Below are 22923 nucleotides of genomic sequence, written 5' to 3'. Positions count from 1 at the left end.
TGAACCCGACAACTGGTTTTGTACCCGACAAGCAAACTCGACTCGACTCTATCGAGTTCATGCAGACAAGAACTATGCCGAAGAGAGCGTTCTTTTAGCTCAAGCAGCCTATTTTTTACATTATTAAGAGCATTAAGTCAAACACCTGCATTGTTAGTTTGCAATTAGACAACGTGCATGATTAAGAAAGAAAATTGGAAGGGGCCCTTGAGCTCCGCCTTAAGTGCTTGACCTGATAGCGCACTGGAGTTAATCGCCATACATGCCGAAGGTTATTTTATATTTATAGATCCCTAGGAGTCCTCATTCCCCTCCTGGCGCAGTGGGGCTGCGGTTAAGCGATACACCACTGCCTTGCGATGGCAGGTGCTCCCGGCGGTGGGCCTTGTGTTGCCGAGGTTGATCTTCCGGAGCGACCAATCATTAATTTAACTGCCACCTGCCACGGTGGGCAGTTTTATCATTATCCAGTGGGCAGGTTGTGATGACGCACGTGACCTAGGTGGCCCAGTGCTTCTAGGTTTCTGTCTGGGGGCCAACTCCAGAGCCATGCCCGTAATTGTTCGCTCAGAACGCCGGCGCTCACAAGGCCGACACCGGATTTTGCGGTGAACGGGGCCTTTAACGTTATCGCATTAAAATATGTTGGTGTGTTCGCTAATGCCCGTTTGGACGTTACTGGGTGTTTCAATAGGAACGAGATGCAGCACTCGCCTCTGAACCGAGCGCTAAGAAGAAGAGCATCGTGAAGAAGGCGGCCGACCACAGGTTGGGGAACATGAGCGCCGACACGGCTTGCGGGTAGGTGATGAAGGCCAGGCCGAACCCTGTGATTTACAAGCGCATTTTAGCGGCGTACCCTGCGCAAGCCACGGCCCCCCAAGGTGGGCATCCAGCTAAAAAGGCGCCTCGTGGACATGTGTGTCGCTCAATTCATGTTTCGCGTGTTTTGATTCTTGAGTGTGTACGGTGGTAACGTGAACGATTGCTGTTTACATTACTGGCTTCTGCATCAAAGGCGTCAACGGACGCTGTAAGCAGAAACTACAGCCTTCACCTGACGAGCTGTGAGAATATTAAACTGATCAAACGGAGATCTCGAGGCTGCGCCCATTCTATTCTGTAATCACCTTCAACTTGTTCCATTGGCATTCATCTAATTATTGACAGGTGTCTGTATAAGTGGAATAAATATAATATTCGAGAAACAACTAGCAAAATACATCCACGTTACCTTGAAAGTCATAAAGGTTTAGGTCAGCAACAAAAACAAGTATTTAGAGTAGAAAACTTCACGTCTACGGTTATTTGACTTTCTGATATAAATAACCATGGATTACAGAATAACATGCAGGTATTTGTAATTTTTCGCACTTACAAATTCATTCGATATGGTGGATTATTCAATACTCAGGAGTAAGCTAAAGAAATATTGCGTCAGTGACAACGCTTTCAGCTATTCTCAAAGTACATGTAGGCGCGCGAGCAGAAAGTATTGATTACAAAACGCCATTAAAAACAGGGGTTCCGCAAGAATGTCTGTAAGGTCTAATATTATTGCCATTGCAATTCAAAAACCTGTCATTAAATATAAAAGGTGGAGTCGTTGTTATGTGTGTTGATACGTGCATGCGGCCGCAGCGGTGGCTCAGCGGTTATGGTGCTCGGCTGCTGACCCGAAAGACGCGGGTTTGATCCCGGCCGCGGCGGCTGGAATTTCTTTGGAGGAGAAATCCTAGAGGCCCGTGTACTGTGCGATGTCAGTGCACGTTAAAGAACCCCAGGTGGTCGAAATTTCCGGAGCCCTCCACTATGGCGTCTCTCATAGCCTTAGTCGCTTTGGGACGTTAAACCCCATAAACCAAACCAAACCAATACGTGCATGCATTTTAGCAACAGACGGATCCCAGATATAGAATTGGAAGCAACGCTATTACAGAGCGCGATAAGATTGCTAGCTGGTTTTTGGCGCATGAACTGATATTCAGCGCTAGAAAAACAATCTATGTCGCAGCCACACCTCCGCCAGAAAACATCTGTACCTGCGAAGAGTTGCCGATTAACAGATGTCTACTGGAGCAAACCAATTCATTAATATCTATAAATCGGAGTAATCTGAAGTACATCCACTCTCGACGACGAGATAGTCTGAAAATATTTGCTCTTACGTCAAGGAAAATTTGCTGTCACATTGTTGTTTCATGTTAGGTTTTGTGAAAAGGGCCTGTCTTTTTCGTTTTTGCTGCTGCACATTTTTCCAGACATTAGTTTGGCGATGTAAATGCCACTTGTAAGTTGTATCGCTTTTATGTCGTTTGGCATTATTTGTTGCCTATAATCTATCCTTTTACAAGACCTGTCGCTAGGTTTTGGCTACTGGTCCGGAAAGATTTTTTGATTTTTTAGTGTCAGGAAGCGAGCAAAGATGATAATTATCATTATTACGAATATTGTGTGTGGACTTCAAATAATAGGGAGGGGGGGGGGGGGGGGAAGAGGGGAGATTTCAACAACTATAGCGGTCTTTTTCCTGCGGAGAATAGCAAAAGGTATTCCATCATCTTCTTCGTTATCTAGGACAGTTTAGAACATATTTCACTTACGTGCCCAATTTAGAAGCTAGACACCTAAGCGAAGACGATTAACAGCCCTGAAGTTGAGCTCGGCGTTAAAAATACACTCCGCTTTTCACGAGTGGCATGACGTCGCATATAGGTTTGTTCTCTTGCAAGAGAGGCGCACCTGAGTTGACGACGTCCGGCACGGCAAGGCGAAGGTTGTAGGCCATGTTGCCCAGCACCGAGAACACTACGAGGCCGCCGACGAAGCTGACCATCAAGTCGGCGAACACGATGATATACACGTCCCTGCGATCAATGCACGGCAGTGGGTTTTGAGGGAGCCTTCGCCTCAACTTGGCTATACATGCCAATAAGCTGAGGCGCTTGATGCACGGCATTCTTAAAAGCACTAGTTTCCTTCTATAATAGACAAGCTAGAATGCTCAAAATTTTCCACTATGAACGAAATATCCTGTTGCTTGCTTCAGCCGTCGCTGCGGCTAAGTCTCTACGGCCAACGGTTGCTTTTTGAAAGTTTTTTAAATTCGATCCCGTCTGAATCCCACCTGCCGCTGCACTTTGGTTCAGGCTTAATTCAAAAGTTACTGCGTACTGAGACGTCGAAGGATGCTAAATATTTGTCGTGGTTTAAGTGGATCCGTTTGCTTAAACTAGTGTCTGCCTCCACTACCTTTGGTAACACATGCAAAACAAAAAGATAGGAGAAAACAGGGTGTAAGCTCTAAGCTAGCGCATTCTCTTTTACAAAAAAAGAGAGTGCGCTGGAGGACAACTGACTACGTTTGCACTCTCATATTCGCGTATTTGTGTTTAGAGGGCAGCGTACAGATACATTATCGACCTCAGTCACGGCTCACTTGTACAGGTTGTTATTAAAATTGTTGTAGCTGCCCATCGTGATGGTCATTCCTTGCGCCACTCCGAGGGAGAAGAAGACCTGCTCCGCCGCTTTCTGCCACACCTGCGGAAACCATTTGAGGTCGAATAGTCGCATGTAGTGCCGCATCTCAAACAGAGACAAAAATGCATGCATAATAATCAGAGCCTCTTGTGCAAACATGGAAATTGTTCTTTATAGAGCCGTCTGATGTACCACAAAGATCTTATCAGGATTATATGCAAAGTATTTGCGCGACACCACTTAATTATCTCCGTTAGCGTTTTCTTAAGCGGAAACTTCTAATATGCCTTCGACTTCCTGTTGCGAAGCACACCTCTAGCTTGGCCAGGGAACAGGTCGTCACTTCTGGACATATTAGCGCGAATATAACGACCTCAAAGCAGGAAATGTTGAGCTTTGGAGAGCACCTACTTCGAGAGACGGTAACTTTCTCCTCAAAAGCAAAGGAGTGCCGCTTTTGAATGTTTGCGACTTGAAGACTGCGACTAGGGACTAAAAAAAGTTATAAGCGCAGCGATTTAGAACTCTTTTTGGGCATCCAGCTGTCCACAACGTTTTCGACTAAATGTTAATATCCATGACACAATAGGCCATAAGTCTCAACGCCACACTCAATGTTACATCGCTATAGGACGATTTATAGGTGGAGCACTTTGAGACACCATACTTAAGTTACATCGCAATAGGACGATTTATGGGTGAAACACTTTGAGACACAGGCCCAAGAAAGCTTGTATAAAGTATGACAAACCACCGACCGGATTTCGAAGACCGCATGGGCTTAGCGAAACTGAAGGCATGTACAAGAAGTGAAGTCAGCAGGGTCCGCAAATTTAATCAGAGTAAAGCTGCGGTTTGCGATGACTTAAAAAAAAACTTCACTAGGTACGTATTTCATAAATAAGCTCATCGTGCTCATTTCCTAGGGTACAAAAGACTTCCATAATTATTATTTCTCAAAAGTGTTTCTAATTCGTAATAATTTTGGTGAAATTTGTTCCGGTTAATTTCGCTTCATCTCTTCCTTACATCTGCCAATAGCGGGACTCGGAAGCTCGTCAGCCTACTGCTCGTTGCTCCAATACCGTTCCTCCATCGGGAAGGAACTGATCAAACTGAGAGTGACACTAAATGACATATTGTACGATACAGTTAACGCTTCCAATATCTATAAAAACTTTATTTTTCAAAGGTGGCACACTGCCTGATAACATTCTGTTTCCTACACAAGACGTGGTAAGATGACCTGGAATGATAATGACCACCGCTGACAGCCGCTATGGTGCTCGTTAGTGTACTCGATGTTTGATGCACCTCATCGCAAAGGTTCTCAGCCAATTAAATAGTTACATAAAAATGCCCAATTATACATAATATCGTGCCAGATAACCCTACGGTCTACGCAGCTGGGATGGTTTCTGATTAGGGGACAAGTTTTCCCAGCAGACAGTTTTGGTTCTGCACCGGCCTGCTGTCTGTGGCATAAAACTATGAATGTGCCTGTCGCCAAAAGCACGTGACCGTTCCATTGACATACGATTTATGAAACGTCCATGGCATGATGAGGAAAATGTTGTCCCGTAACTATTCAAATGAACGGTCACGCAAACACTCACCGTGTAGTCGAGTATTTTCTTCCAGTCGGGCAGCAGGTAGTAGGCGAGGCCCCAGTCGGCACCCTGGAGGGTGACACCACGGGTGAGGAGGACAGCCAGTATGAGGACGGGCACCACTGCCGTGAAGAACGCCACCTGCGTGCATGAAAGAGTAGAGCCGGTTGTGCGCCATAATTTCTACTGCATACTGAACGCATGCGAGAAAAGAACCAGGGGCATGCGCAGTATGGAGCATCGCTCAGTTTCTAAATTGAACGTAACATTGCCAACGGTCCTTTCGACCACAACGCAGGTCGGCTTTGAAAACAAGCGCGCGCTATTCGTGTCCGTGGTGTAAGGAGCATGCTGTTGGGGAAGGGGCGACCGTATTTCGAAAGAGGAGGAACAATCCAATCCTAAGTTTTCGGCACACGTATGTAATGAGTACCCCTCACCACACGTGGTCGAAATTGTTCTGAAGCCCTCAGTTGGACTCTGTCAGTCAGTCTGATGTGGCTAAAGGAATCCGTCCAGGTTGATTGCGTCTCATTCGAAAGAACACGTAATTGTTAGCATTTGCCTAAGTGTGGCATACTGAGTACGAAAGAAAACTTCACAACTTCCTGTGTTTACAGCTCTACAATTTTCTGAGAAAGGTGTAAGGTTTTTCGTTGTAGCTTTCACGGGTGCTGATAAGTGGATGATAATCAAAATTACTCCTTGGTTGAAATCTCCACCTTCGAGTTTTTTCCTAAATACATCAGACTAACATCGTTCCCACCTCGGAATTTTCGGTCAATTAAACCTCGCTTTACCAATTGCAAGCCGTCAAGGTCAACATAGTTTTTATAGAAAACACACAGGAGAGGCGGTGGTTCCGGAATCAATCCTCGGACCTAGAAGAATTTTGCTTCGACTGAGAAGAAATTTTAAGGCTTTCCTTCGTAGAATCGCTTATGGGTGGTAAACAGTTAGCTTGATCTCTCGCATTAAATATACACTATTACTTTACTAATATATGTGCCGCTTGCTTGCGTTCCATAACTGTGTAAGCCACGAGAAAGTGATGTAAATTTAATTTTCCTCAGATTTTATTTTAACTGCCATCGCACTGCGGCGATACACATGAAGATAGCCGTAAAACTACCCATTGTGGGAAATCGCGCTTGTTAGGAGCTGCCGCCGCGATGGCTCAGTGGTTAGGTCGCTCGGCTACCGTGCCGGAGTACCCGGTTCGAACCCGACCGCGGCTGCTGCGTTTCGATGGAGGCGAAACGCAAAACGCGCCCGTGTTTTGTGCGATATCAGTGCACGTTAAAGATCCCCAGGTGGTCGAAATTATTCTGGAGACCTCCACTGCGGCACCCCTTTCTTCCTTTCTTCTTTCACTTCCTCACTTATTCCTTACGGCGCAGTTAAGGTGTCCACCGAGATACGTGAGATAGGTACTGTGCCATTTGGTTTCCCGAAAACCAATTTTCCATTTCGGCAAACTGCTAAACAACCACATCTTAATCGGTCCCATGATCGTAGCGTGTTGCACCGGTCTAAAGATATAATCTATAGGTGGCACAAAACAAATTGCAGCTTGTTCCCAGAGGTTACAAAAATGGAGTGGACGTTGCAAGCGCGACGCGACGGTTTTGAGCTCTACCAGATTTACTCTCAAAGGTGCGAAAACAGTACACTTGTTGGTAACAATTTGAAAAAAAGTTGATGTGATCACGGTGCGTAATGAACCCGCTTTTGCACACAGCTGACGAGCATTACACTTATAAGAACAGATGCGCTTTCAAGGAAGGGGTCTTCCCAGTCAATCTTCATATAGGTTCAAAGTGGAAGATACAAATGCAGTTTAGCAAAAAAAACAAAGAAATTGCCTGCGCCGCCCGCTTTTCTCAAGGAATAGTGGTCCAAATGTTGATAAGGCTTTTCGATTTTAAATGGCCACACTGTACGAGCTTCCCCGCTGAGAAACTCGCCTGAGCACTCATGCCACTGTTTAGCTGGGATGGTAAACGGGGCGTTCTTCAGGCATCCTAGGGTAACTTTATCGTCCCGAGCAGGCTATTACGTGGAAGGTCAGTTTAGGTGGCTGAATTGAGAGCACCTCGTATTATAGAGTGTCTCGAAATTAAAGCTGGTGGCGCTGCTCTTCCTCCGCAGTGGAGAACGCAGGAACGCCGGAGAGATGAGGTTTCGTAATTGGCTCTGCAATCGTTGGGCATAAAGTGTGGACTCCGCCGTGGCAATGCGAATGTCCTGAACAAATCCTTCCAAGTTTCCATAACGGCCTGACACAGAAATTTCAGTTGCGCCAGATTTATGGAAGAAATGATAAACGCACTTAATCTGTGCATAGAGGAGAGGATTGCGTCGGCGCTACGAATTTCGAGGTACAGTCCACGCTTTCGGCGTAACGTTAGCCAAACTAAACAAAACCTCGGCACTCCAGCAGTTCCATGGAACATGAAGTGCTCTTTAAGAAACTCGCATAGATAGTGACGACACTTTTCTTTCTATTTCATATTCATAAACTTGATGCCTTATATTTCTTTTATTTTTCACGATTTTTCTTCACTTTCTCTTAATTTTTATTATGTCTTTTCTTTAGTTCCCTGTCAATCTTCTTCCTAGCTGTCTTGCTTGCTTTCGTTTTTTTTTATTGTTCACGCAGTGAAGTAAAAGTTTCTTGCAGTTTACTGGATTTATAACCCAAGGCTAGTGGCGGTTACATTTTTCTTTAACATAATACACAGGCCTTTTCTCTAAAGGAGCAACCGCTCCTTCCTTGCAGATTTTAGTGTAGAACTTTCATTTTCTGTGTCCTTTTTCTCTTTCTACTCAGGGTGCATTGTTGCCGTAAGTTATGAGTAACACCTTTTCGGTATGGCATAAAAGCTAAGGCCACACAAACCTTTCCAGAGGACTGTATTCCCTTGCAGATAGTAAGGAACACGATGATCCAGGCTACGATCAGCGAGACGAATATCTCGGGTTGTATGGAACCCATCTCGTGGATACCAGAAGTCAAGGCAAGAAATCTCTTGCTGGAAGGACAAAATAAAAAAAAAGGCAGCACGGTTGATTCGGTATTTTTCCACGGCATATCTGCAGCACAGCTGTTCCCTTGCTTGAAACTGCCATCCATAGCGCGGAAATTATTTGATAGAAGGATTCAGTGAAAAAGATACAGTATGTTCTTTTTGATACAAACAGCATTGCGAAGAAACAAATGGCTGCGGATTAGATCAGATAACCCTGGTTATGCAAGGGAAAGTCCCGCCTGCATGACCAGAGTGAAGTCATGCTGCGGCCTATTGCTGCAATGCTGCTTGTCTGCATTGCAATATGCAATATCAAACCCTGATCACTGTCTCCATATCATCTAAAACACTACCGCGGGAGTAGGACATCGGAGGTTTCCCAGTTCATGCCGCCAATGCTTGGCTACTTTTACCGCCCTTGTTCTCCACATAGTCTCGACGCTCTTGCCATAAAATGGGAATTACGTCCTGATATCCGTTCGATATGAATAAAGTCACATTGACGTGGTATCGATTCCGACTTTAGGCATGCTTTGTGCGCATAGGCCGTATAGATTTCATTGCGATGGGGTTACCAATTAGGTATGCGCAAAACACAATTATGGGAATCACCTTATCGCATGTTTCAGAAAGGTTCGGAACCGAAACAGAAATCAAAAATTTTGCAGAAATCGGAAACATTTTTGGAGGCGGACATTTTTAGAGCACCAAACTCACTCACTAGAAGAACTGTTCGGTCGAAGTCTGGTTTACGTTCTTGCATCCTACGTGTAGTCGCAGGAACTCCTTGTGCGGCACCATGATGACTGTCGGGCCATCGTACATGGCAACTGCATCCCTGTCGGTGGAGTTTTGGTGCCGGAAGAGCACCAAGAGCGAGTCGTTGGCTTCTTTACAGGACACCTGTATTGTTAGGCATGTGTTCAAGGTGAGACATACTGCACCGCAGGCAACAACTTCGAATAACTTCGATGCAAATATTTTGAATAGGTTTCGACCACAAAAGCATTCAACGGCATAGTAATCATTTCGCAAAATTATGTATTTTTCAAGGTTACAAGGCCATTAGTACACGAAAAAAAGAGTAATTACAGCCTTGTTAATTTCACTGAAACTGTGAGGTTTTTCTCATAATATTGCCATCATAATTACCAGGAGTCGACCTACATCTGAGGCAGATTTATTTGTGGTGTGTGAGACCTGTATGTGGGAGCTCTGACTGATGTTTTTGTTGCGCATGTGTCGTTGCGGAGTTGTTGCTTTCGTGGTGAATCTGTAGACACCTGCTAGGCGTAAGCAATTACGCACAACCAGCGGCCAGCGCCGTTCCGCGCCAGGAGCCGGAAAGGGGCCCTCATCCCTTTGTGTCTAGTGCATGCGCCCGTTCGTACAGCTGCCGCTGCAGCGGCAGCTGCAATCAGTGCAGGCTCGTATCGCGGGAGTGCAGGAACAAAGTACAGATCTGTGCGCCGCGCTTGCGCCTGCTCGCCTCTGCAACCGCGCGCACGTGAAGACCGGCTCCGGCATACTAAAGAATGCGCAGGCATGAGGCGAGTACACTAGGAAGTATTCATGGGGTCAGGGCTTGGGCTGCGCACTCGCTGCGGTTCAATCCCGGAGGAGGTACGTACGCTGAACCGGACCAAGGCGAGGCAAGCGTGTAAAGTTATTCGCTCCAAACGAATATTTTGAGGTTTCGAAAATCGAATACCTCGCCACTCGAACTGATACGCGCACTCAATCCACTACTTTAAAAGCACCTAACTTGCCTTAAGCGCTACATATGCCCACCTCATTCCGTGAGAGACCCCAGTCAACCGCATGAAAGAATTTACAAGAGTTAACCCTTGTGATGTAATCATGTTTACAGCACAAAGAAGATAATGCCAACAGTAGGAGGACGAATAAGATGCTACCAAGGGGATGGCAAAAGCTGAAAGAAACATCAGGGTAGTCCCTGCGTTTGTTGTCTCTCGCTGTTCCTTCTCTACGCTTGGCTATTAATGAGTACCTCACAAATCAGGTTTACATTTTGGGCGCTATTGGAAACATGTTGCACAAGCTTTCAAGGTTGCGTTGAGGACTTCTACGGCCTGTACTATGCGTCACTGAGTGAATGCGGCGTTCGTGGGAGGCCGGCTCTGAAAGTATACCCGAGTCACTTACAAATTCCGAGCCCTGCACGAAGCAGTACTCGTTGGTCCAATCCGGGTTACACTCCGTCCAAGGCAGGATCTTCCAAAAGGAGTAGTAAAGGTAGGTGAGAGAGTAGCCAAGGATCACGTTGTAGTAGATGCCGAGGAAGAACACGGCGTACATCATGACCAGTGGAACTCCTGCGCAGATTCACCGCCTTTTTGTGCACGGCCAAGGGCAAGACTGCCGTAGCAAAGCGAACTGGGCGATTAAGTGATGCACACTGAAGATAAAGACTGTGCGAATGACTACGGACTAGGCTCTTCAGTATAGTGCCTCGTCTTTCGCGCTGTCTTTCTGTTGAAGCTGGCTTCTATGCGGTGTAGTCGAGGAAAACATGACAGACAATAACCTCGCAATAAAGTAGAAGTGACTCGAAGGTTCGCGGTCAATTCGTTCCGAATATCAGGTCTTTAGTGCATCCATCGTATTAAAAGCCAGCACTTACGAATACAGACATAGGACGAGACGAGACAAACTGAAGGCGCTGTTCTCCTCAATGCTTCACTGCATGCGCTACTGCATACTGAGCAGAACGGTAAAATCCCGTCTTCATGGGTTCCTCGCTTTGTATTTCTTCACATGGGCATGTCAGTATGGTGCCGCTTTTTTTTAATCTAAAAGACCGCAGGACGGCAAGCACTATGCAACGGGAGATCAGGTAACAGCTGTTTCAGAAAACCAACCGTAGCGCCCTTGTGCTGTCTGTCGTTGTGTCACCATGGTCGGACCACCCAGTAGGGTGCTTTGCAGTGACGGCATGTGTAAAATGACGTCATTTTTGATGTGACGACACGCAGAACCACGAATCGACAGCGTGGTACAAATCACGAAAAGGTTGAGGGGGACAGGAGCACTTTGTCTCACGGGGAACATATCGGAAAGTATTTCAAGGAAAAGTTCGTACTGTCTCTGCTAGTATCGGAAGTGCAGGACGAACCCGAAAGTTACGCTTGGCAAGCTTAGCTACTGCTGAGCTTTGTCGGGCACGAGGCACTCAAAGTTTTAAACCATTTTAATATTGAGCGACACGAGAACTCGGATTGCGACATAACTTTGGTGCAAAAGTTCGACGCCCTACTGCTCAGCTGTGAGCAGTGAAGTGCATGAACGAAAACTTTGGTGCACAGGGAACCAAACGGACGGAGAAGAATGAGGAATATTGGCACGTGACCTAAAGAAGGAAGCCTCACAATGTAACTTTGGATTGATGCAGGCCTCACTGGCAAGGGAACCGATCTTCTTCTCTACAGACTGCCCTAGACTGCGTGAAAAAGTGTTCTTGAGAAAGTGTTGACGTGGCAAATAGTAGAATAAATACTCAAGGCTGCTGAGTCAGTCGTACGGCAAGTTGACCTGCGGCGTAAGGCAGACGACTGCGTTTATTCGATTTAAAGGGATGCAGGTTCACGGAGAAACGAGCGAAAGGTCGACAAGCAGCAGTTTTAGTGCACGTGGTACAGCCGCAAGCACAGATCGAAAAAATGCCCAGCATTCCGTAAGAGCGTGCTACGTTTCCCAAGGTTTTAGTCACTTTCGAGTATGGTGCTGGAAGTCAAAACAAGTCAGCGAAGTCGGCAAACTTCAGGAGAATGACTCTGACGGCCTCGATGTTGGTACTGAAAGGCGACAGCAACGATGACTGGACTGTTAAGTGTCAAGTCAGGGGCTAGTGAATAGCGTTGAATATAAGCGCGGAATAATCAGTTTTTCAGTGCCCTTTCGTCTATTTGCATTTTACAGTGAATATGTTAGTGACCCTCTTAGACCTCAGTGGTGTCGTAGGGTAGCGTAACACATCACGTGAAAACATCTTTTATTCTTTGATATCACGTGACTGTAACTTCACTGGTGCATAGCCGGTAACGTGGCATCACACGCTCGGTGACCTCAGCGGCACTGACAATTCGTTCGAGCGTGCTACCTACATGTGTTGGTGGAGTCTTCATTTGATAGCAAATAGCAGAAGCACGAAGAGCTACGCTGGTCACATGCATTTATTAAAAAAAGAATCGTTAAGCCATTGTTATTCTCGCTTGTTGCTAGATTTATGCCATGCCACAACTTATCCGCATCCTCCTCCGAAGAGTTTATGCAGAAATCCGCAGTCCCTTACCCTGGGCAAGGGGAACGCAGGCGAAGGACCTGACGCTGGCGAAGCTGCAGAACTGCCCCAGGATGAGCTCCAAGAAGTAGATAGGCCGCCCGAGCACCGCAATTAGGAAGATGTACGGCACCAGGAACGCAGCTGCGATGCCCACCACGCAGAGAGTGAAGTATTGACACGATGGAAATTTATAAGCGCCCGCAATGTTAACTAGAGCCTGCCACACGAACTGTTCAGGTACTCCTTTAAATCATGTTGAAGCATTTAGGACGCTAGCGCAGTAGATATGTTGGTCAGGTTTCCATTTGTTGAAGGAAGGCTGGCAAACTACAAGCTGGCTTCAAGACCAAGTCGCAGCGATAGCTATAGAACAGCCTGTCTTATTGATAAGTTCCATATGCTTCCATATGCGAGGCGCATACGAAGTTGTCAAAACAAAGTCCGTATGACATGGAAAAATATATGTGACTTCAAATGCAAGTCAGTATGCTTTCTTTACAGCTTCCGTATGGTTTCCACAGAATATTCCAATAATGTTATCATTTTTACATAGTGTATTCAAAAGTGATAGTGTGTGCGTATGAGTGTCGACTTTTCCGTATTGGTACATAGACTGAATGGACTTCGAATTAGCCAGTATGGTTTCTATATTAGCCATTCAGACAAGTTGCGGAAATATGGGCATCGTCATATGAAAACCTTTAATAGGACTGCCACTTCTTAAATAAGTTTTCAATAACTCCTCAACTTCCTGGCCTTTTTGACTCACGTGATCACAGTAAACGCATTCAAGAGGGTGGCCGCAAGCTCGAAGCCCCTGCAAGCCCTCATGACTAAGGTTCTTCTCAATAACGCTTCTTTGGGCCAAGAGGAAAATACTAGAGAAATCAGATGTAAAGAAAAGTAAGGAGTCTGGCTTGCTATCGCTCAGGAAGCGTCATTGTGCATTGCTGTCCAGAGCAGTGCCTCTAGCAGGGCAACAATGAGAGCCTGCCTCTCTAGGGCTAGTTATCGATGTGGGCGTCGGTTTTCATAGCGCTTGCTGCAAAACATCCTTGTTCTTTTCAGCCAGTTTTGTTTCCGGAAGTAGCAATAGATGTCTCGCGAAGATAGCGCGAAATTTGGCGAGAACCACTTGCAAGTCTAAAATGTCATAGAAGCGGGTCCTTGAAGTTCTCGAAATAAGTGCGAATAATTACGACGCGTACGCTAGGAAAAAGACAACAGCAGCCGCCGCTTGCATGGGATGCCTTGTCCCAACGCAGATAAATAAGGGAGCAAGGACAACACATTTTATGCGGTGTGTTTTTTTTTAGTTACACGTAAGGCATTATCGGTGGATCGCAAAGTATGGCACCTCCTAGCAGTAAACAATTCATATATTTAGGATGTCATTGTGGTTATGGTCCCAGCATTTGAGCGGTAATCCGCCGCGGTGGCTCAGTGGTTACGGCGCTCGGCTGCGGACCCGAAAGACGCGCGTTCGATCCCGGTCACGGCGGCCGAATTTCGATGCAGACGAAATTCTGGAGGCACGCGCACTGTGCTAAGTCAATGCACGTTAAAGACCCCCAGGTGGTTGAAATTTCCGGAGCCCTTCAATATTGCGCCCCTCATAGCCTTAGTCGCGTTGCGACGGTAAACCCCTATCAACCAATAAAACTTGAAGAGTGGTTATGACGCTCAAGAGAAGTTGTGTCACGTGAGGCATAAAAAAACTGCGATATAAAAGCTGCCTTTTCATTTGTTGGCATTGCAACTCTTGGGGCATGATAGATGAGGGCTTGGAATGAATCAAGAGGACGAAGAAACAATTGTAGTGCAGTTATTTTAAGCCCCACGGGACTTGAATCTGTCTTATCGCAACAGCCTCAGTTCGGCTCTTGATACCGAGACTGAAAAATAAGAAATGATAGCCACTAGTAAATTTTCACCGGCCAATGGCGCGTATCCTGTGGAAGGCCTTGTTTACTAATGTCTCGTGCATCATTCCAAGGAGAGAACGCTCAACAAAATTTGGGCGCTGGTTGTTTTTAATGTTACTTCTTAGGTGGTATCTTTAGAAGAAGGAAGTGCATTGGAGAAGTATTCAAGTGTAAACCGTTTCTATTCTATTCCTCTGATTTTAAACCCTGAAAAACGATCTATGCAATGCCAAATTAAGTAATAACGGTAGACGCAACAAAGCAGTACTTTTTTGTTCTTTGGGCGAAATGTTACTGCTTACTGCAAACGCGTGCAGAATTCTAAGTAATAACAGCCGATAACTTTCATATACAAAAATTCGATTTAATATAGGAAACAGATGTAACCTTTTTGTGTGTATGCGCTATTTTCGTACTGAAGAAACAGCACCCGATGCATGCAGAACCACTACCTATGATCGAATACGGAGTACTGGGTTGTTCCGCGCCATACACCTTTTTACTAAAATACTAAAGTTTTCGGTACAGCCCACATCGCTGTTTCATCGGCCTAGCAAGATTTAATAGGCTGTGCGAGGCGTTGAAAGAAAAAAAAATCACAGCATCCTGCTACGCTGTCTGCAGCACTAGTTTTTCCTAGTTTTTTGTAACAAATAGAGAAAGTCGGTGTCGGTTCCAAGATGCATAACAACGACGGTCACACCTCACTGTTAGAGAGAATTTAATTTTTTTTTCCAAACGATGCTCCTCTCAAGGCCATCTCCAGTGTAGTAGGGTAAAATGGGAGCGAATTACATTCAATTTTTCTGTCATAAAGGCTCCGCTCTATAGCCATAAAGCAGTGTCAAAGAATTGTGCTATTTTAATTCGGACGCCGTTCAAGAAGTGCTTGTAATATAACCGCGGAACGAGTATATGCCCCGTTAAAGGGCAAATAGCTTCCATATGTGTTATTCCACGGAGGAAAATGGCACCTGTATTAAGCTATGTGTAAAATTTAAGCTTGCATTGCCACTGCATGCATTGACTTTATCAGGAATTCGGGACCACTTCACGCCAGTGCCGCTAAGCCTAGAGGCCTATCGCGTTCTGTCGTAAGCCACTCGGTCATTCTCTTACTTTCTTATGTCATGGATGATGCCAGAGCGGTATTTTTGAATGCTCAAAGCCATGCCCCATGCGGTGGCAGCCGAGGGAAATCGAAGCACTAGTCTCGAATTCATGGCAATAAATGCAGAAGAACGGACCGGTCGCGCATACCTCCTCCATTTTCGTAGGTGAGATACGGGAACCTCCAGATGTTCCCCAGGCCGATGGACAGACCGATGCACGAGAGGACGAACTCGATCTTGCTGGCCCACTTATCACGCTGGGGTTGCTGCTCAGACTTCTCCATGCTTTCTGCGAACAAACGAAGACGCGCTCTATACACACATTCGCAACCACTCGCAGGCGACCATGCAATGATCAGCTTAACCATCACTCGCCGTATACTAGTCTCACTAAACGCAACCACGTAGAATGCATCTCAGCTGCTGTCAGGACGCCAGCGCGCTGTGCATTCCGGGAAGTGCATTACATCAGACTTGGGGACCAATATTCCTAAAGTAGACCACGGCCGGTCTCGCCCACAGCGGCCGTGGGCCGTGGGTTACGGCCCACGGCCCACGGTGGCCTTGTGGTAGAGGACCCACCTCGCATTCGGGAGGTGCTGGGTTCGATCCCCAGTGCCGCCGGTTACCCACGGGTTTCTTTAATGGGTACAACATTTCCCCTGGCGTGGTGCTCGGTTCCTCTGGGGTGAGATTCTTGAGAAAAGGGTCTTAGACCACAGTTGCCTTGACGAATCTGAGATAAGTTCTGCCGTCAAGCAACCGTAATTCCACCTCGTGCGGTAGTAGCCCAACTTCCGGTCATTTTTTTATGACTGCTAGTGATGCTGCTGTGAGCCAGCGGATAGTGCGAAAGTTATGCGTACTGTGGAGAGAACTGCAGGCCACAGTGTGTAGGCGCTGAGGGAGTTTTTAGGGCTGCTTTGTCCTCATGTATGAGGAACGGCCGTTGTGATTATCTGCTGGCGTTCTAATAGCGTTGGCTGAAGCCTGCTGAAAAAAAGTTCTATGATGCAATAACCTCATACATCATTCATCATAGAATATCATACAATATGTATGATATATCATACATTTCGTATGATATTCTATGACATCTCTATGATGACTGTATGATTTTACAGAAATGTATGACATTTGAATAATTTTCTATAATTTGTATGATAAGTGTATGATTTGTATGGTAAACTCTATGAGTTTATTGCATCATAGAACTTTTTTCAGCAGAGAAGGGTACAACCTTTAACAGGCTGCGAGGTCGTTCGAAACGGGGCTTCGCCCGCGAGGGGCGCAGCGGGGTTTACGGAGTCTCTCCCAAACGTACAGTCGGGGACAAAAGTCTCCGTACCACGTGTTGCTGAAACCAATCTTATAGCTCTACTATCAGACAGAGGCTGGAGACCGCGCTTGTGGAGATGAAAGAACAAAAAATCAACTTTTACTTCCACAAGTGTAGTCTCCAGCCGCCTACTAATAGCAGAGCTATCGGCTTCGTCAGAGGAACACGTGGTCCGGAGACTTTTGTCCCTGACTGTACACCCCTAAAGAAAGCCGGGCGGCAGGCCGGGGTACACCCCTAAAGAAAGCCGGGCGGCAGGCCGGGGGACGCTTGTACCCATTTTTAGCGGTGAGTGTCTGGCGGTGGGTTTCGAACCAACCACTTACCGCAGCCGAGACGGGCGCTCAAACCACTGGACCACGACTGAACCGTGGGTCACGGCCGGTGTCAACAAGACCGGCCGTGAGTGCGTAGACATACGGTGCACTGGCAAAGATGCGCTGGCCGCTTGCAGAGGAGACTTGCAGTCGCCGTCACCACAGTGGCTACGCCGGTAGTCGGCACTGCGTGCTTTATAATATCCTCAGGCTGGAGTCGGGGTCCCATCGTAACACAACCTTCATTTCTGGCCGTATCCCAGTTGCGCGCTTCACCTTTGTATTATAGTTTTGAATTTTCGCGCCGTGGTTGCCTTTCTATTCTTAGTGCACTTGAACGCACTAATCAGCAACTTTTGTGACTAACGGAGGAGGCAAAATCGCATGAGGGGAAGTATAATGCTGTCGCATTGATATACGCAGGGTTCTAATCACTGCCACACTAAGGAATATCTGGGCCGCTCAGATCCTTGCTAAGCAAGAAGAGTCTGAGAAATGGCCTCTCATTTCGTACAAGCCAGCTGCATGTTTAACAGAAGTGAGAAGTTTTATTCAGCTGTCATTCAAGGATAATACCGTGTAGTCTATCCACCTTCGTAACGCTAAACGCTCGCTGTCCTGACCAGTACCGACAGGCAACCAGTAATGTATAGACGGGTGCACTGGTTGCGAGTTTTTGTAAACAGAGTCCAGGTCTGTAAACAGAGTCCACTTCAAAGCCTATGTGCGCACGCATGGTTGTTTGTGCGTGCGCGCGCGCGTGTGTCTGTATGTGCGCGTGTGTGTGTGTGTGTGTACGAGAGAGAGAGTGACAAGCCCCCGCAGAAACTCTTCACGCAGAAAACGAACTGTTTGCTGTACAGGTTGAAATAAGCCCAACTGAATTAGGTCCACTACACAAGGGTTTAATATGTACCGTTGTGCCTCACTGCTGGGAAAGGCAGCTACGATGAGCTGAAAGGAATAATACTCTTTGGAGCCAGCGTAAATACTTAAACATTTCTCCGGGCTATTAGCTTGTGGCTTGTAATGATTTTGTCTAACTATTGAATTATAAAGAGACGCTGTAACAAGTATCGCTATACAAGAATTTCACGTAAGGCACAAGAATGAGCCCCAATTGGCCTTGGAGCGTCTGGAAAGAAGAGACACGTTACCGGTTTTGTAGCTTAACCGCTTTGTAATGTAAATGATAATTTTTTGTTCCTTTAATATCCAAATTTATCTGGCAGCGTTGACATCGCTTTGTAATACTCGTTTTACAAGTTTTGCAATATTCGAGAAGTATGCCCCATTACACCGCTGCTTACCGCTTGTGGAGCGTGCTTCTTGCGAACAGGAGGCGCACACCCAAGAATTTTGGACAAAAGCATTTATTAACATGAAAGAGATTTCAAGATTTTCCTATAAAAATGAAAATATCAGCCATTTTTTCTATGGCAGTCTTAACTGCTCAATGCGAGCGATGGAAACACTATAAAATAAAGATTTTGCTACCTGTTTGAAGAAAGGGCCATTTTCATCAATTTTTATATACCACTACATTACAGTTTTCTAATATTCGAATGTTTTCTCTAAGGATTCTTGACATGTTGAAAAAAAAAAAACCTTCAGGGTACACAAGCGTCAACTTAGGGATAACGGGTTAATGCCCATATATGCGGAATTGGTCTTTCTATACATGACAATCATACATACTCCTCATACAACTCTTCGCGCAGTGATGCAGCGATTAAGCGATTGCCTACTGCTCCGGAAGGTGTCTCTTCCCAGCACAGACTTCTGACACTCGGGTTGAGCAACCTCTCCCCGAAAAATTATTAATTTTTCTGGCACCACCACCACGATGACAGGTGGCTGAAAACCCAGTCGGCAGGCTGTGATGACGCCGCAAGGTCAATTGAAGTAGTGGGTCCCCCTCCAACCTAGGTTGCGTGTGTGGCAATTTCTTTTTTCATCCCACCGCCACCGCCAACGAAGACAACACCGGGTTTTCCACTAAACGGGTCATTTAACAATATAGAGCTAATACACGAATGTCATGGCGGTCACATAATACATACTTATAGGCCCGGCTACTCGCGCCAGAGCACCACGACACATATTCGAGCTTAGTGCTCGGGGTAAATGCATGAAACCACATTGCGGAAACAATTTTTCACGCTTATAAGGAAGTAGAAACGGAGATTATAACTTCAGTAAGGAGCACCAGGAAAAACTCGCATGTGCAGTCCATCGAATTCGGGCATGTATTCATTTAGCGCTCTCGCAGGCTGAGTGCCTGATGAATCTGAATGCTGCCATTTATGGCGATGAACTCGGTTTGCACACAAATTAGCCCGTTCTCTTTTTGCGCATAGCACTGCTGACCTCCTCCATGTACAGGGTCAATCGCACTCAGAGGGACCACGGCTCCGCGTAGCTGCGCAGACGCGGAGCTCTATTACGACCAAGCCGGTGGAAAAGCCGCGCAAAGGGGCAGATGGCACTGAGAAACACATCGAGGTCCCTCTTCTCGTGCGCCACTCTGCATTGATTCATGAACGGGTTCGATGCAGTGGCACTCCGCACGCACGTGGCCACGCGGAACCGTGTTCCCTTTAAATGTGATTGACCCTGTACATCGAGTGCCAATGTAGCCTCTATCTACGAGCAAGGGAAACCTCGCATACTTTAGGCCTGCTTCGGCGGCGAATTGAAAATAGTTACTTCGCTCGCAAACCATGCTTCCCACGAATGCATCCTCTCTGAAGATCACCTGGAGATGATCAAAGCACACCGTTCCAGGCCATACTTAGTTCCCGGCGGCCATGCCCCGTGCGGCTCGAGAGTCTGCATGGTCTATGTACCTTTGTGCAGAAGGTTAGCGGTCAATTTTTTTTCTCTAATTTCGAAAGCATGTCTTATGCCATATGTAAATTTAAAATGTGAGCGCCACCTGCCTGGACTAAGGCTAGCAGCAAGCGCGGTCCCGAGAGCGAGTGTCGCAAGTGAGAAGGCCCGTAGCTTAAAGACAGCCACGACGGAGCAATCGGGTACTGGAGCGATCCAAGCGGAGCGGGGTGGGCAAGCTTCCGCTGGCAGAAGTCGGTCACAAATTACAACTAAACGCCTGCCTAGCCCTGGTGACTGCATGGTCGAATAACACGCCAAATATGGCCTGCTGTCTGCAGGTTAACCCACTGGGGAGGCCTCGAAGCACGCGCTAGAAGAGCGCCCGCGGCGTTATGGCGAATTTTTTTGCCTTGAAACAACCGAGAAAGAAGGGACTTGGCGAGAAAAGGCAAGAAGAACCGAGAGCAATGTGGCAGTTGGCAGTGTGAACACCAGCAGCTGTTGTGGGGGCCAGGTTAAAGTCTAAACGGTATGGCGTTCACAATCGATATACCATTTCAGCAGTGCTCTTCCTACCGGAGAAAGTTTTCGATTAAATGACAACCTGTCCTGCCTCCAGGCGCCTCCTACAAATAGGCTACTGGAATAAGAAACCAAAACCAAAGGCAACAGTTCCATTTCAACCAGACAGCTCTCAGTCAGAACAAAAAGGGCTTACCACACTCGGAAAGATGCCGCTCGTTGGGCTTTGTTGCTTCTTCTTTCTCTAGTGAAGGTGGCACGAGCCCACGCTGGGGATTTGTAACGGTTCTTGTTTTCCTCTTTTACTTGGCCCGTCTTCTCTACCCGGAACGAAAATAACAGTAGCATTCTATGTTTTATGTTAAGCAGAGCGGCTTAGCTTGCGAAAATAACATCACGTTATTGTCGACCCTTATAACTTTCTAGGACACGAGTGCAAATGTTTAATTCGGTTGTTATCTGCAATCAACTGCCTGGGTAAAGCTGACTAACTGTGAAGAAGTGAAAGAGGGTAACAACAAGTACAACTGCTGTAACGTTATCGCACCTGATCACATGCGCATGACAGCGCGTGCATCTCTCCCCTCTCTATCTCTCTCCCTCGACTACCGCTAAAAGCGCTGGCCGGTTACCCAATAAACGTCTTCCTATCCCAGCGGCCTCGGTGGACTTTGTCTCTTCGGGTGCTGCGTCTCGACTACGCAGCACCAAGTGTATAGCGTCTCGGCCTGGCATCTCGCCGCGCCTCTCGCCGGTAGCGTTGCTTCGGCTTAGCAACAACTAAAACAATCCATGGGTTTATGAGAAATAATATGTCAGATAGTCCTTCTTCAGGCACTGCAGCGGCCACGCAAGGGCTTATGGGAAAAGTGTGTGGCCCCCCGTGGCGCAGTCTGCCGGCAGCCGTTTTGCGACTTTGTGAACTGCAACGCACTCGCTCGTCGACGATCTGACGACAGTTATTTGTAGCTTATTTTATTTTTTATTTTTATTTTTAGTTATTTTTAGACAAAGTTATTTTTAGTTTTCTTGAGGACCCGGCCAAGCAAGCCATCGCCACCGGCCGGGTTGCCAGCGTCATGAGCCTCCGGGGTATGAATGTTTTAGTGCAGTGGGGCCGTGCGGGGGCCCACGGACCTGTGTGTCCCAAACTCCCCAGTTGTAAATAAAGTTTTCACCACCACCACCAAGAGTGCCTACACAGTTGTATCACATCAAGTTGTGGTCAACGGCAAACTGCGGCGCTGTTTTGTGGCTTGCAGGGTGAGATTCAGAATTTGTTCCGATGCGTGGGAGTTCAGTTCCCGACACGAGTGGGTGCGATTAGGTGGGGCGCGCAATATTGTATATCGCAATCAAGAGGTGCACTGTTCGCGCATTACTCCGGGCTGCCGATCTGCAACTTACAGTGCATGTTCGTCACTCGTCGGCCCTAACACGCGGACTTCATCCGCAAGCCGCTGCCTTTAGTGGCTCGACGCTGGCATCAGACTGGCGTCCGGCTTGCCTCTAGCGCGCCCATGTCAAGCTTTGTAGCCTTCATTCCAGCGAAAGTTGCTCGACCACGACTTCTAGACTGCCTGGGAAATCACAGCGGCCTCGCAGTACGAAAAGGATAGCGCAACGCTAGCAGGACACTCGCGGCGGCCGGCTATGGGCCGCTATTTGCGGGAGTCCAGTCTGCTTACCGAGAAATTAGAACTCTTGAACTAGTCCCTGAAAAATAATGTACAAAAAACTTAATGCACTGATTTTTTTCTCCTAAAGCGCATGGCTATTCTTTCAACCAAATAATAAGCTTATAAGGTGCATAGTAGCTGTAACTGTGCATGCTAAGCATCTTAGAAGAGCTGATCTTTTGATATGCATGTAATATCGTAGAAGAGCTTTTATTATATATTGTACTTCTGCCCACCACTTTATCTTAAGTCACGAATAGTGCAAACATTTATGACATCAAAGAATAGAGGGATTTCCAGAAACCAAATGGTTCTTAACAAGGTCACACTAAGGAACTGGTATACAACAGTGTGTCCTACATTTTTCTGGATGTCGCTAACGTGGGGCAGAAGTGGAGAAACCTGCTGAGTGTCGGGCTTTAACAGCAATACATTGAAGAGCAAAAGATTATCGTGGCAAAAAATTCCAGCAGATCCTGTCCATATGTATATTGCTGAAGAGGGTGAATCGAAAAGGTTTAAAGAGGATGATATGCAGTTTTAGAATCGAAGCCTAACCACGGAATATGTGGAATCCATTTCAACAAGGCGCGACGAAGAGCATACGTAGATAAGTTGCCAAGATTTTTCCCTTCGAAGACCTACCCACCATGGAAAAGGCTAATTTCACGTAAGTGCCCCAGCTCTCTGCATTTTTTTTTCACGTAGCTTGTACATGCGGCATTACGACAATTTTTAATATTGTAATATTGGCCTTTCAGCACTT

At 46.6% G+C, this 22923-nt stretch overlaps 1 protein-coding gene across 1 annotated transcript in view; it reads right to left on the bottom strand.

The window, feature by feature from the left end:
- The window catches only part of LOC149337300 (sodium- and chloride-dependent GABA transporter 1-like), a 34797-nt gene extending 19048 nt beyond the window's left edge, over nt 1–15749 (bottom strand). Inside the window, exons 1-9 of the mRNA XM_089554385.1 lie at nt 15614–15749; nt 12438–12569; nt 10292–10461; nt 8847–9028; nt 7996–8128; nt 5100–5234; nt 3440–3543; nt 2743–2867; nt 715–827 (exon numbers count right to left, since the gene is read on the bottom strand). Coding sequence (XP_089410511.1) covers nt 715–827; nt 2743–2867; nt 3440–3543; nt 5100–5234; nt 7996–8128; nt 8847–9028; nt 10292–10461; nt 12438–12569; nt 15614–15749 — 1230 coding nt within the window. The remainder of the gene's footprint in view (nt 1–714; nt 828–2742; nt 2868–3439; nt 3544–5099; nt 5235–7995; nt 8129–8846; nt 9029–10291; nt 10462–12437; nt 12570–15613) is intronic.
- Between the last annotated feature and the right edge of the window lie 7174 nt (nt 15750–22923).

Source organism: Amblyomma mixtum, chromosome 7 (genome assembly GCF_055824585.1).
Source record: "Amblyomma mixtum isolate Tamu chromosome 7, ASM5582458v1, whole genome shotgun sequence".
Lineage (NCBI taxonomy): Eukaryota > Metazoa > Arthropoda > Arachnida > Ixodida > Ixodidae > Amblyomma > Amblyomma mixtum.
Note: the sequence above shows the minus strand (reverse complement) of the source record. Positions and strands in the feature narration are given on the sequence as shown.